Consider the following 15,478-nt stretch of genomic DNA (forward strand, 5'->3'; position numbering starts at 1 on the left):
CATAGATCTTTGAATTACATGTTAAATATTAACAGTCGTCGATAAAACTTAATGGTTTTTGCGATTTGTTTGTTTTTTGGGTTTTTTTTAAGATTGTAAATGATTTGTAAGAATTTGTCTTTATTTTTCTAACCATTTAGAGAAATGAACAAAATATTTTCCACTGAAAAACGTATGTGGCATTAATACAAAATAAATGAATGGCTGTATTATTAGAGCCTTGACAATAAAACAATTCATTCAACAATTCAAATTTAATTTGTTGGGGAAGTGAAGAGTTGCCCTATTAAATTAACACCAGAACTGAGCTTTAAAAGAAACCCTGAGTCAGAGATGTGTTCGTGTTTAACACCGCAGGGGGCAGCAGAGCGCAGTCTGCCGTTAATACCCGCGACGAAGAAGAAGAAACTGAAACGGAAGTTGAGCTTTCCGGTGTCCTTGTGTGACAGAATTGTGGAGATGTACAGACACGTATTTGTAAGTTCTTTCAACTTTTAACTTCCATCCTGCCTTGTAGCTTTGTCACTTAACTCAAGAGTTGGCTGTGTGTTTTCTGAACTATTGGCGGGTGCCAAAAGCGCGGTAACATTTAGCCTGAAAGTGTTTTGTAGAGGTCAAAGTCATACTGTCAGGACGTCAGAGGAGCTAGCATTAGCTTAGCCTCCATGCCAGTGTCACTCGTGTTTTGTCGGTTTCAGTCGGTTATTTCTTATATTTTAAAAGCGGTGTACATGTAAATTTACTCAAACTGGGTTCAGTGTGTTTTCTATGTCCTCCTGTGTGTGGTAACTGTGCTGCTTATCGGCTGTTTCCAGGGTTTGCAGCAGGTTGCCCGGCGGAGTATCTCCAGCTCTGCCCGCCGGGGGTGGAGAACAGAGTCCCAGAGAAACAGAAGCTGTTTCAGGTAAAACCTCAATAAACTGATAAAATACAGTAAGAACTCATTTCTACTATGACCTGAGAGTTGAGGCGCATATGTGTTCTTTAAAAACTGTCTGACGACTCTTCTTGCTGAGCTACTACATTAGTCCTCAGAGAGCTTAAAACCAGTGCTAAGCCCCATTTGTTCCCTCAGCACGTAGCACACTTCTCTGTGACTGTGCAGTAAACCAGTGCTATCATTTATACAGCTGCAAAATTAGTCATTTAGTGGGCAGCTGTTTGAAAAGTAGTTGTTTCGACCATTTTTCAAGAAATACTAAAGGTGGTTGCAGTAGCTCCTGTTACGTTGTTGTAACATTGTTTTCCTGGTGATTTTTTATTTTTATATACATGCTTTTTACCGGGCCACCATATCAAAGGGAGGTCCCTATGTTGCTCAAATAAGCCAGTGATCAGCTGATCTTTTGCTCCAAACCCAATTTGCTTAGAGCAAAAACCATATTCTCCTCAGTTGAGGAGGAGACGTGGGGTGCAGGGTCAGAGCCAGAGGAGAAAGTGTAAACCCTTATCTCTATAGCCTGAATGTTGAACTGTTGGCCGTGAGTCTGTGTCCTTATTATTTGCTGAGGGAGTTCAGATGTCTCATTGACTTTGCTGTTCACATCCCACCGTCAGCTGTTGAATTACAAACCTTACCTTACACTAATTCACCCACCAGAGAGAGTTGGATTTACTCTATGCTAACATAAAACATGCATCGCACCTCCTCACATCGTCCAGCAGGAGTCTGTGAACACTAGAACTGAGGAGGTGGTCACAGGCAGCTAATGAGGCTCTGCAGGGATATTTTGAGGTCTCAGACTGAAATGTACTCTGTGAGCGCCATGGAGACGACATCAGCTGACATCAACTGCATAACAGAGTACATAAACTTCTGTGTGGACAGCACTGTCCACCACCAGGACGGCGCCATGTTTCCCCAACAACAAGCCCTGGTTCACTGAACAGGAAGAAGATTCTCCTTCTCCAGCCCCACAGACCCCACAGCTACTGACCTTTCACCTCTTCCAGTGATTACCACTCTGCTTTATTTAGATGTAGTTAGTAATTATTCGGTTAAATTGCATTGTTTCAGTGGCCCTTTACGACTGATACAGAACTCTGTTTATCTGTCAGATATTTGCAAGGAACATCTGATGCAGGACTAAACTTGTCCACATGTTTGTGATACAGTCTGTGGTTTGGCTTTTTAAGGTCGCGTACCAAATGGGGAATGATGAGCGTCAAAACACAGACTGTTGTTTTTCTGTTTCTCGATTTGGGTTGATTCTCCAGAAAAGCAGCTGTGGATGATTTGAGCCACGTTATCCAGATCTACGTCACTGATTCAGTCGCATGTTGTTCCCCACACAGACCATAAGTCATTATTATTGTGTCCCGGCCTCTGCTGGTGTTTTCTTGGTTTCAGTGATGTCTCTCTCTGCTCACTGATCAAATCTTACTTCTGGGTCGAAATCATTTCCAAACTACATTTTTCCAACAGTTACTGACTAGTGCAACAGACTTAATGTATGTCCATTAAGAAAAAAAGAGTTCAATGGTACAGTTGAATGTAAATGTTGGTTTCAGTCACATTAGATCTGTGAGATCATAAAACGGTTTTACAGATGTGACCTGCTGCTGGATAACATGTAAAGTTAATGTGTTTGTATGGAACGCTTTGTCATGGAGCCGTACACAAGTGCTGAGGTCAGAAATGAAGCTTTGAAGCAGCATTTATTTCCTGTCCGTTAAAAGTACACCTCCCACTATGATCAAAATAAGATCCACAGATAAATCAGTTTGCTTTATGTGTATGAAAGTGCACTGTAACATTCCCTCTGCCTCTCCGCACTGTGTGGGATTGACCAAATCAATTACATCCCACATTTTTGAGGCTCAAACTTGTGAAACCGAACAATGCAGCCGCTGCTTGACCTTGGCAAGACTCGTGAGAAACGTTGCTGCTTATAACCCCCTAAAAATCAGAGTTTTCTTGAACAATCCTCAAAAAAATAATGAATAATAACAACACAAACCGAGAATCTCGAACGGCCAGAAGCCGACGCGCTTCATGACTTTTTCCCTCGGACGAGGCCAAGTAAAAGATTGAGAAAGAGAATCTGGTCAAAGTGAAAACATTTTTTAAATGAGAGATTGGAGTCGATCACCAACAGTTTTTCCAGTTGCATCAAAGTGACTGACTGTGCCAAGCTGCCGTCTGCTGCTGTTCTCAGTTTCCTCATGTTTGTCTCTGCAGGAGGACAACGGGCTGCCGGTTCATTTAAAAGGAGGCCCAGCAGACGCTCTGCTCTACAGAGCAACGATGGCGCTGACTGTCTTCGGTGAGAGAGTCTTTCTTCTTTCTATCCGATTTAAACTTCTCATCTCTTCTTTCAGGATTGTTAATTAAAATTTTTTTTAAGATTTTAAAACAAAAGTAAAAAAACGTAGGTGAGCTCTTCATCTGAAAACTGGACTCAGGTCAGAACGAGTATTTGTATTGAAACAGGAACAGTTTTCATGCTGTTTACTCTCCTGATAAAAACACTGAATGCCATTTTATTTTCACTGGATCACTGCTGTGAGCTGTCGGAGGACGCAGAAAAAGTCTAGCTTCTATCTGCTCTTTAACTGACACCAGGATCAACATCATCTCTTGACAAAGATGACAGGCAAGCACCTGATGTGTCTAATGCAGAACTAATGTGCTAAGTGCCAGCACTGACTTTAATCAGCTAATCAGGTATTGGCTATAATGCGATAGATGCCACGTTAGATACAGCTTCTGTGTACAGCAGCGTTTCTGTGACCGGTCACGGTCGCCCACTGAAGTAGTTTGTAGTGCCGCAGCGTCGCCGGCCCACGGAGACGGGAGGTGTCATGGAGACAGAAAATAACAACTCTGTGCATGTGATTTATTGATTCATGAGCTGGACTTTGCAAAACTAATCACCTTCATGCCGACAGTTTGTCTTGTGTGTCCCTTCACGCTCTCTCCGTGCATTGCTTTGGTTTAGTAGAGTTTTATTTAGATCTTGGACTTTGACACTTCAGGTTTCTGCTGTTTAAACACAACGTTTGGCCTGAAATGTCATGAAATGTCATCTACAGGATCACTGACGCTGTAAAACTTCAGTGATACTGTGGATGTCGTCCACTTCATCAAAACTTCATAAATATCTTCTTCAAACTCCTGGCAGACTGATGGCACCGCGCTGAATGCTGAGGCAGTTTACTATAACGTACTACAATTCAAGAGCACAAATTATAAAGTTCTTGACGCCATTATCTTACATTAAAATGATCTGTACAAGTTCTGCAGTGTAGCGTGAAGATTTTAGATTTGGACTTCTAATCAATTCGTTATTTAATTCCTTTTTTCCGAGCAGAACTTGCAAAGGTTTTCACTCGCTGCTTTTCTGTTATTGTAAAGTAAATATCTTTTTGTTGTTGTTGTGCAGTAGTTTGAAGACACGACCTCGGGCTCCGGATAGTTGTGATGGGTCCAAATCATTTTCTCAAATTGGCAAATTAATTGATATTAAAAAATGAAAATGATGGAATAGAAAAATGGGAAAACTGATAATTATAATTGAGTTAGTGTTTGTCATTTGCTGTAAAACAGAAGCTGTAAATGTGACTGTGTGCCATCATGTGTCAGTGACCAGCCTGCTGTTCTTTCAGGAACCGGATACGTCCTGTACGAGCTGTGGAACGCAGCGTACCCTAAGAAGAATTAACTCCACTGCTTCAGCTGTTTACCTGCGTTTTAAAAACCGGCCAGCTGTCCATCTGTGTCGGGCCGTGTGTGTTTCCGTCGAGGTGGGATTTTGTTTCATGTTCATGGGATCAATATTTATTTCTTGTACTCTCCCTGATGACTTGAGGATCAAATAAAAAATCTCATGACTCAAACCTGCGTGTGTCTGTCTGAGCCGTTAATACGTTTAATAATTGTCTCAAATGCTGATGAAATCTGGTCAAATACAACGTTCAGTGTCTCTGTGGTCTGAGAACGAGGGAAGTTTTTAAAACAAGCCTCAAATCCTGCAGGACACAAACCGACTGTGCTGGAATGTTTTAGAAACGAGTCCTGCTTCTGCTCAATAACCCAAACTCCACTTTTCAATGGGACCGTTTCTTCAGCAGAAGCTGGTGCCACTGAAAAGTTGACTGCAAATAGAAATAATAGAAAAACCTCAATATTAACAAACGCTGAACAGCAACATCAACTAAACTCCCTTAAATTTCTTTATCATACAAGAAACTTAATAAAAACAACTGCACTAAACAGATTTTGAATCAACAACCTGAAAGTGACTGATAATAATAATAAACTTTATATTGCACCTGTCAAACAAGAAATGCACCAAAGTGCTTCACAACAAAGAAATCACAAGCATCACATGAGAAGACTTAAAATAACATTAAAACTTGAATGAATGTTGGACATAAATCTCCATACAGCGTCAGCAGGTCTGAAAGTTTTGATCTCAGATCCTTCAAAAGAAAAAAACAATCTGGTACTTTTCTTTATTCCTGAGTTTGTTGATCCATCCATTGCTGCTGCTCATTATGATCTATATTGTGTACAGTGATTCATTTATAATATTGTAAATAATTATAGTTACACGGTTGGGACACAGTGACAAAATGTGGTTATAGATGCGCACGTGGTGACTGACGGCAGGTCATACCATCTCTTGCTTGTCGTCCATGAAACGGGTTTTAAATTACATTTAATCGTTTTAGGAAGTTGAACTTGGTGAAACTGCAGAAAGCCCGTTGACAGAGTTTTTCACTGTTTAACATTAACAAACATTTCATGTAGAAAAGTATAAAACTGCTGGTTAATTATTAAAACTGAACGTTTCCCTGTGTGAGTGTTCAGGTGTCACTAGAGGGCGACATTTACAAAGAAATCACTGAGACTTGAACCGTCTCAGTGATTTCAACAAAATCAGTGTTGGAGCATTAATCCTTTAAAACAACACAGTGTGTCTGAAACTAAATAATTACATCCTGTCGTTAACTCTGCTGCTGCTGCTGCTGCAGAGACTCAGAAATCACAACAAAAAAACCTTAAAGAATCTGAATTTATCATTTGGCAGATTCCTCATGTTCATCTCCGCTGTGAGTGTTGGGTGGGTTCTTCTCTGCTGTCTGTTTTAATTTAAGCAGAGAGCAAGAGGAGACGGCCTCGGGCCTGCTCTGCTATCAGCCCCCACCCACCACACATCATTTAACACTTAAAGTCACCAGCTGAGCTGCAGCTTCTCCCTCACTGATCTACTCTGAGGAATCTGCTGTGTAAGATAACACACTGCTGCTGCTGCTGCTGCTGCTGCTGCTGCTGATGATGATGATGATGATGATGATGATGGTGTGAGGATCTGAAACACTGTGTGTTGGTTCATTTGACAAATTTGGAGACACTAACTCACAAACTGTGATTCTAGTAAATATTGGAGGCAACACACAAACTCTGACAGAGCCAGTGCAAATTAGTGATGATGATTTATTTTGAGGGCGTTTTTAATGAGCTTTGACAAACTTTAGCTCATGACATCACCATAAAGACAACTAAACAATTTTGGGGGTTGCTTTGACACAGCTGAGGGCGTTGACACAAATTGTGGGTTTGTGAAATGATGGTGTAACCTCACAGTGTACCAACTCTGGGGTTATGAGATTTTAGGGGCATCACACTGAACTCTGAGATTTGCTGTTGTAATACTTGGCAGATTGAAGACTGAAAAAGACTTTTAGAATATGGGAAATAAATGCTCTTTGAGTTCGGAGACACGGTGACCAAATACACTTGTAGGATTTATGAATGTTTGATAAAATGTAATGTCATGTGTCCTTACTATAGTCATGTTCAGTTTCTGTAGTAATGAACTCTATAACCAACAGTTCAGTTACTTTGATGAAATCCTGCTGAGGACCCTGGGCTCCGTCCCTGACACTGGAGCGATGCGTTAAAAAGGAAAAGACTGAGTTGGGGTTTACTTTACAGGACTGCGTAATATTTTCCCATTGATTCACGAAATGAAAAAGGGGGTAAAAACCTCTGACAGTTTCCCTCCTCTGATCCCCCTCTTCCCGAAAAAGCAGATCTGCACAGCTCTCTCTCTCTTTGCGGCCGAGACGCACAGAAGCCCTCCATCACCGGAAAGGAATGCAGAAAACTATGTAAAAGTTTCCGAGTGTGTGTGTTCGTGCGTGTGTGTGTGTCTTCTCTCTCTCTCTCTCTCTCTCTCCTCTCTCTCTCTCTCTCTCTCTCAGTGTGTGTGTGTGTGTGTCCCAGCACTTTCAGAGAGGTTACACATCATTTTTTGGCCCGACTGGATGTCGTAAGAGCTCGCGGCGGGGCAGGCAGAGCTGGGAGCAGCCCCCCTGTTAAGTAGCAGATTGTGTGGAGAGTCTTCCCACTTGGAAAGAGGCTCGCGACGCGTCTGGGAACCAAAAACCCGCTGAGCGCTCTGACTTCAACACCGGACCACCTCACTCTCCCGCTCCTCAGGCTGGGGTCTACAACAGAGATTTAACCTTTTTTATTTTATTTTTTTTTAAAAACCAAAGCAAAAAATTCCTACAGTCTCCTCTCTAGGTCAGTGATGCATGGTTTTTGAGTTTTGCAGTTTCAGGTGAATTATTTGATCTCCAGGCGATATCATGATAGCTGATTTAATTCATTAGAAGACTAGGTTTTCTAGACTTAAGTATCTCTAATATCAAGCACATTACAAGCACATTTTATTCGGAATATTTCCAGAACCGCGTGGACTATTTCTACTATTTCTTGCTTTGCGGTGCGTAATTACGCGCGGCGCCAGGAGTCGATGCTCGGTTATTCTGATCTGTGGAAAGACGTTGTCTCTGCTAGTCTGGGTGACTCTCATCAGCCGAAGCAGTAGTTAGTGGATTGGACCCTTTGCAGAGTAAATGCACTTGATAAGCTCTCATTAGAGTTCTGAAGTTTACTCTGGTTTATTGGTTGTTAAAAGCTGTTCAGTTTTTGAGCTTTGGACTTTATCCATTCATACATAAAGAGCTTTTCATGTATTATTTTTCCCGGCTGCCTTCACAAAAGTTTACATGTGGCCTTTAAGCAGATAATTGACAATAGATTTGCATGTAGCGGGTGAAGGAGCCGTGAGTTTCACAGTCTCTGGCTTGTGGCGGGCTGATGGTGAAGGTCTAACCGCCTCCTTCGTTCCTGTCGCAGCTTCATTCATGTGCTGCTGAGCTGAGGAGCTGAAGATGAAGTGCAGGCTGTCTCTGGCGGCGGCTGCCCTCCTGGCACTGCTGCTGTCCTCCTCTCAGGCCCAGAAACCAGGTAAAGCCTCCTCCTCCTCCTCTCACTATGATCCAACTCATCTCACTTCAACTCCTCTCACCTCTGCCTTTTCTCTGCCTGCAATGTGTAGCTGCATATTTAGTCTGAATAAAAAAAAATCACATAGTGAAAGAAAATGTGTGTGTTGGTGAATTGATTTGTTTGACCTGATTTGTCTTTTTCAGCCTCGGTTTAATCTTTGATTGATTAACTGTGTTTTCACTCCAATAATTCCAGTTTCCATCAGGAATTCGCCAGATTTCCTCTTGAGGAGAAAAACTGTCTCGGCTGCAGATATCTGGTTTGAATTTATGAATAGGAGCTTTTTGTCCAGACCAGTAGCATTCTTTTAAGTGGTTTAAGACATGAATGCAACTTGCTCACAGCAGTGATGTAGCTGAGACATAAAAGTACAATGAAACATGGCGTCCAGTTAGCGAGGAAGTCGCCTGTATGAAGCAAAACCAGCAATATTGGTAGAAAAGGTGAATTTTTTCCATCTTTTTTCCGACTTCAGGCCGCCTGGATTTACTCCATTAGAATTTACAGACAGTGAATGTTCTTAAAAATGATCATTTACAGTAAAAATGTAATAAAAGCATGTGTTTTAGCCCCCGTGTCATCCCACGTCAGCCTGTAGAAGTAGTAATAAATGTTCCTCTGTAGGTCAAGTAGGGCATCTTTTCATCCCAGACATGTAGTTTGATCTCTTTTACACCAGGAGGGGCCCTTGCTCAAATTCTCCTATCTGTTACTGTAGCATACATTTCTCCAGTTTCAAAAAAAAAGAAGAAAAAAAACCCAGACGGCACGTGGCCAAGTTTCCTCCCTACGTCTTTTCTCCTGATGGAACGGAAAGACAAAATATGAGTTTCACATTATTTTCCAGAGGTTTGAGAGGTTAGGGCAGGAGAGAGTCTGCGCCTCTGGATTTTCTCTCAGCTTAAAGTAAAAGAAAAAAAAAAGAAAAGTGCAGTAAAAACTCATTGGATCACAGGAGGAGAAGCCTCCTCTCCTCTACTTCCAGGAGAGTTTCTGACCTCCTGTGACCCCCCCCCATTTAATGTCCCGCCAGGGGCCCCCGCTGCCTTTCCAGGGGTCACAGCATCGTAACGGCGTCGTATATATTCTACCGTGTGGAATGGTTTGACGTGTTGGGGCCCGAGTTAAAGGCTGAAGCACGCTGAAGATAAAAACGCTGGGATGAGGAAGCCCTCTGCTCTAAACTGTCACATCTCAGCTGAAAAATTACAAATTAAAATCGCTTTAGAGGAGAGAGGAAAACCTCAACGAAAAGCTCCAAAGCCTGGATGTGAGTGAGTGTGAATGAGTGAGTGTGAGTGAGTGTGTGTGTGTGTGTGTGTGTGTGTGTGTGTGTGTGTTCCTCTGGATGAGAGTTTCTGGGTAGTTTTGGTTATAATAGACCCGTTTGGAAACAGAAGCAGGAGCCCGCGGCCCTTGAATTGATTCACCAGGTTGGTGGTTCCTCAGTTTTTGACGTCCTGTCACACCTCCCAGTCAAGCCTTGACCCCGAGTCTTGGCTTCACGACAATATTTTACTGTGATATTCTTCACTGGCTCACTAACAGATGAACTGGTTGGTGGTCTAGAAAAAAAAAAAAGTCATCTTTAAACTCTAGCTAGATTATCTGAGGTATGATGTGTTTGTTTTTTTGTTTCTCTTAGTAATTTGACCCTAATTTGTGTGTTTCTGTAGAACTTCACGAGAATCTGTGCAGCTGCAAAATTTAATAAAATGAGCTCAAACTCCGGAGCTCAGATTACCCGCTGCAGACGTGATGATAACGCTCCTCCAGCATGAAAAGATTAAGAATTAGACGCACAGTTTCCACCTGTTTGTGACAGGAAGAGCTTAGATTTCAGTTTAGGAAACAAGCAGTATTTGGTTTAAGATCTGCCATTATAAACCTGTAAAGGAGTCTATTAATGAAGCCCATTCACCCCATAAATCAATCATCATAATGTGCGGGTGACAGGTTAATAATACACTAACGTCTTTTAATAGAAAGTGTCAGAATCAATGATTCAGCCCGTGTTATTGCTTGGTATTACTCACCCCTACTCTCGAGTAAAAACATTGTCATCATGAGTTGTGAACTGAACCTGCATTAGTTGTTTTAACTTGTTTAATTACAGGACTTTGACTTATTATTATTATTATATCATATTTAAAGCTCTTAACAAGATTAGCATGTCTAATTTTAGTGAGTCTAGCCAGTAAAGCAGATTTAAATAATGGTGCATCATAGCAAGCTAGATTTTCAGGTAGGCTGCGTTATATTTGGAGTTTTCCACCCCAACCTGAAGAATATCATTTTAAAATATTTTTTTTAGGAACAATCTCTGGTCCCTTGTGTACATGGAAACTTTTTGTCCGTTGCTCCAAGTTGTTAAAAACAACTTTTCATGTACACGTGCATGATCCTCCATGTCAGTGATGAAGATTCGACACTTAAATCTGTGCGCACTTTTACCCTGTTTGTTGGTTAACCAGCACCAGAGCCAGCGGTTCTTAAATTATAGTCCTGAAAGGATTCCCAGAGTTTTCACTGGATGTTGGACAAAAGTAAAGGAAGATTTAAGTGATTAAATCTAAAAGTCCTATCAGGAGCTGAGATAATTTAAAAACCCCTGGTGCAAATGTTTGGGTAGTGTAAGCAGGAAAAAGACGTACACATGTCTTAACCGACATCGTGTATTCTTTTATGAGGTTTGCAATGGAGACGATGACAGCGATCAATCAGCTCTTTATCCATTGTATAATCAATACCGGAGAGTTTTATCACATCTGTGTGTTTTTTTTTGTTGTTTGTCAATTCAACATCATGAGTTGGATTGAGGTCATGGACAGTCTACTGGATGTCAGCCGGTCCATGTTGTAGTTTGTTGACAGGTTGGGAAACTTCTTTTTTTTTTTTTTAAGTGGCTGGTGATTTTCCAAAATTTCATTCTCCCCCGATTGTCCAGATGTTCAATTTTGAAATTTCCATGTTGAAATTCGGTCTTAAATTCACTTATCCAATTTCAGCAATTTGATTTTTTGACTTGACTTGAAAAAATGAATTTCATTTTTATAAAATACTTTTTTTTATAAAAGACACCTGAGCTCCCTGTCTGACTTGGAGTGTAGACAGAAGGTATTCACTAGTGATTACAACTAAATACCAATTACAATTAGGTATTAGGTGCTCATTGATTTCAAATCGGCCTGTTTTAACCTTCCACAGACCTGGTCACAGCCAAAATTAATTTTTGATCTTCCCGCCTTGTTTGTTTTATTTCTTAAATGTTCTAAACTTAGGGAGTGTGTTGTTGTTTTGTTGTTTTGTTGTGTTTGTTGTCTCACTGTGTTGTTGCTTGAGTTGTTGACTGTGGCCACTGGCCAAACAAGCTCAAACAAAAGTCATTTTTCCAAAATGGCTTCCCTCACATCTGTAGTTTGGGATTGTCTCGTGTTGTTTGCTCCAACAGTGAACTTGTCTTACTTCACCCTGGAAGTGTTGACTGTTGGGAAAATCCTGTCATATTCAACATTACAATACATTCACGTGCTAAAGCTGCGGGATTAACTGTGTTGATGCTTTCTCTTCACAGTCAACCCTCCATCAGATTTGAGGTTTAAGATTTTAAATGAGAACACAGTGCAAATGATCTGGAGCAGACCACAGTCAAGGATACAGGGCTACAGAATACAAGTGACCTCAGACACAGGTGGGTGCTCATTAAACCTGCGAGTTCTGTCCTGCAGAGCCCATAACATTACAGGTGTTGTAAACTCTCTAACACATCGCTGTGCCTGGCAAGACAAGACACTCCCCGCAATTATCTGAAGATTTGTGCAGACACACGTTTGGCCCTGGCAGCTCTAATGATAAAAACTGACGGGGGAGAAAGAAAAAAACATTATGTTTGGATAACAGTAATTGTCAGCTGGGTGTGCTGCCAGTCAACAGCCAATGGAACATTAATTTAACAGCTGAGATGGTTTTTGAAAAAGATGTCACATCAGCTGCCTCCACATTTCACTCAAAATAACTTTAACATCCAGGGTTTGCACTTAATTCCACTGAAGAGAAATCTAAATGCTACAGCATAATATTTTAGACAATAGTGTGCTGCCAACTTAACCAAGTCTTCATCTATGTAACTGCTTTATGTAACTGCTACATAACGGAACTAATTACTAACTAGCTACCTGACGGAACTAATATTAGCTTACAGTTACATTTAATAATATAAATAATAATGACGGGTAAGCACTCTTAACAAAATGAACTGGCTCATTGACAGAATTTAAGTTAGCTTTCAGAACTAACGTTAGCTTGCATAGTTGCATTCATTAACTGCCAGGTGTAACGGTTGTGTACAGTTAGTTATCTGAACTAGTTAAGTGGCAGAACTTACGTTAGATTGCATAATAATGATAATTCATATTAGCTTCTATACGTTCAGTAACTGTGAGGTGTAACTGTTACGTACAGGTAATTCACCAAACTAGCTAACTTGCTGAACTAACGTTAGCTTGCATGTTCACATTCAGTAACTGTGAGGTGTAACTGTTACGTACAGTTAGTTGACCGAACTGGCTAACTAAATTAACTAACAGTAGTTTGCACTCATTAACTGCCCGATGTAACGCCCCGTACAGTTAGTTATCCGAGCTAGTTAAGCGACAGAACTAACGTTTACTTGTATACTTTCAGTCAGTAACCACTAGGTGTAACTATTACGTAGCTGTGCTAATTGCTAGCTAGCTCACCGACAGAACTTAAGTTAGCTTGCATGTTTATGTTCATTAACTACCAGGTGTAACGGTTGCGTACAGTTAGTTATCTGAACTAGTTAAGCAACAAAACAAACGTTTGCTTGTATATTGTCAGTCAGTAACTGCTAGGTAAAGTTAGCATGCATATTTACATTCATTAACTGTGAGGTGTAACTGTTCAGTATAGTTAGCTCACGGTACTAGCTAGCTAAAAGAACTAACATTAGCATGCATATTTTCATTCATTAACTGCCAGGTGTAACAGGTGCGTACTAAACTAGTTAAGTGACAGAACTAACGTTTGCTTGCATATTTTCATTCAGTAACTGCTAGGTGTAACTGTTATGTATTATTAGTTAACTGAATTTACATTGATTAATATTAGCTTACAAATGTAAATGTAGTAGCTGCTAGTTGTCACAGTGAAGTACCGTTAGCTAAACAAACTAGCTAACTGAGATAACTAATGTGCCTTGCATATTTACATTTAGTAACTGCTACTTACAGTGAGTCAACTGGACTAGCCAAACAACAGAATTAACATTAGCTTACACATTTTAATTCAACAACTGCAATCAGTTGTTACATACTGTTAGATAACAACTAGTTAATTGACCTAACTAACATTAGCTTGCATATTTACATTCATTAATGGCAAAGTGTAACAGTTAGGTACTCTTAGCTAAACCAACTAACTAACTGACAGAAAAAATTTGATATCCAAATTTAAATTTTTAAACTGCCAGGTGTAATCTCTATGCAGTTTAGGCTAACTGAACTAGCCAGCTGACAAAACTAACATTAGCTTGCTAGTAATTGACCTTTTTAGACTGAAGAGTAAAATAAGTCATATGGAACAACAACAAATCTGACCTGACACTTAATTAAAATGCTTTTTAATAATGTCATAAAATGGGTGGACTTTAAATTTACATTTCACAAAAACCACAATATACCTCAAATTACAAAATGTATTGTCAATAACATTCCACTAAATGACCAAATAACATTGGTTAGATGTTAGATGTAAGATTAACTGGGTATTTCCCTGGCACTCTTGACCACATGAATATCACTAACTGAAACATACAAATTTCTCTATGTGGGGATATATACATGTCAAGAAATAGATCCAACATGTAACGCTCCCTACAACCACAAATCGTTGCTTTGATATTTTTGTTTGTTTGCTAATTAAACAAACATGGAACAGTGTGTTAGTAAGTGTATTTTTGAACTTTGGACTTTAGCTGCTTCCCTCTACTTCCAGCCTTTATGCTAAGCTAACCACCTCCTGATTCCATCTTAATACTTAAAGCACAAACAGATTTATATTGATTTTCCCGTCTAATTCCTGAAAAGAAAAGTATTCCTTTAACGTTTAAGCAATTATTTAAAACCACAATGAAAACTTTTGGTAGACAAGAACCTGCCAACAAAACTACCTCAATCCCTTTATTTAACCGTTTATTTGTCACTTTAGGGTTTTTTTTAAAAGACAAGTCTTTGCCTATAAACCACAACGTAATTCCCTGTCTGTCAATTAAATTAATTAAAGTTACTTTAAAACGAGAAAGAAAGTATTTTTAACTGTCACATTGAGTACAAGTGAAGGCACAAGGTGTTATTTAATGGGCTTTGTAAACATTAAATGGGTCTTTTCACATAAATAATCCTGTAAACTCACACAACAGGCATCGGAAATCTAATAAAGATTTCATGACTATTTGAAGCTGAAGCATTTTAATTATAGTCTTAATGGAAGATTTAAGAGTATTTAAGAGTTGGAATAATGTGTTTTGATTCATACTAATGCGGAAAGTTTTCATTAAATTGAATCACATTGTTGTGTGTTTACACGGCTCTTCCAGTCCTCAGGTCAATAGTAAGAATCAGGTTCGTTTTGAAGCCCTGTTTTGACTCTTGGAGAAATGAAGTAATGTAATAGTTTCCTAATGGCTTCCCTCTGACTTTGTGCATTCTTGTAGATGAACCAACAAAAGAATTTACTCTTCCTGCATCTGCAACTAAGACCTCCATCTCAGACCTGACTCCGAATGTGGATTATTCCGTAACGATATCTGCATACGCCGGATCAGAGGAGAGTCTACCCATCACCGGCCAGATCACACGTGAGTCACTATCTCTCTGTGTGTGTGTGTGTGTGTGTGTGTGTGTGTGTGTGTAGATTAGCACCAGACGTCTAACCAAATCTGGTAAAGTTTGTCTGCAGCTGGTGCGTTTTGGCAGGAAGTCACCATGATGATGATCTACTTTAATCTAAAAACCAAACTCATTGCTAAGGGCCCTTTGCACTGAGTGGACAAAATAAGAGAAACATCTGTCAACATAGTATAGTCTAAATAAAACAACATCTCCAAGAACAGTCTTAACGAAGAAATCTGTTTTCTGTATTTTGCTCACC

General features: G+C 40.0%; 2 protein-coding genes across 10 annotated transcripts in view; both read left to right on the plus strand.

Moving 5' to 3' along the window:
• The first annotated feature begins 459 nt into the window (after positions 1-459).
• On the plus strand, positions 460-4,843 carry LOC130187293 (cytochrome c oxidase subunit 7A2, mitochondrial). Its single transcript, XM_056404747.1, is given in 5 exon segments — positions 460-477; positions 816-861; positions 864-904; positions 3,182-3,266; positions 4,609-4,843. Coding segments are annotated over 5 exon segments (246 nt in total). The 3' UTR covers positions 4,665-4,843.
• A 2,463-nt stretch (positions 4,844-7,306) lies between these two features.
• col12a1b (collagen, type XII, alpha 1b) overlaps positions 7,307-15,478 on the plus strand; it is a 111,473-nt gene continuing 103,301 nt past the window's right edge. For 6 of the 9 annotated variants that reach the window (XM_056404536.1, XM_056404539.1, XM_056404540.1 and 3 more), the window contains exons 1-4: positions 7,309-7,537; positions 8,156-8,266; positions 11,883-11,999; positions 15,042-15,185. In XM_056404536.1, coding sequence (XP_056260511.1) covers positions 8,191-8,266; positions 11,883-11,999; positions 15,042-15,185 — 337 coding nt within the window. In that variant the 5' untranslated portion in view covers positions 7,309-7,537; positions 8,156-8,190. Of the gene's footprint in view, positions 7,538-8,155; positions 8,267-11,882; positions 12,000-15,041; positions 15,186-15,478 lie in introns of all 9 variants that reach the window. The other 3 variants (XM_056404542.1, XM_056404537.1, XM_056404543.1) reach the window with 3 other exon arrangements.

This window comes from Seriola aureovittata, chromosome 19 (genome assembly GCF_021018895.1).
Source record: "Seriola aureovittata isolate HTS-2021-v1 ecotype China chromosome 19, ASM2101889v1, whole genome shotgun sequence".
Taxonomy (NCBI): domain Eukaryota; kingdom Metazoa; phylum Chordata; class Actinopteri; order Carangiformes; family Carangidae; genus Seriola; species Seriola aureovittata.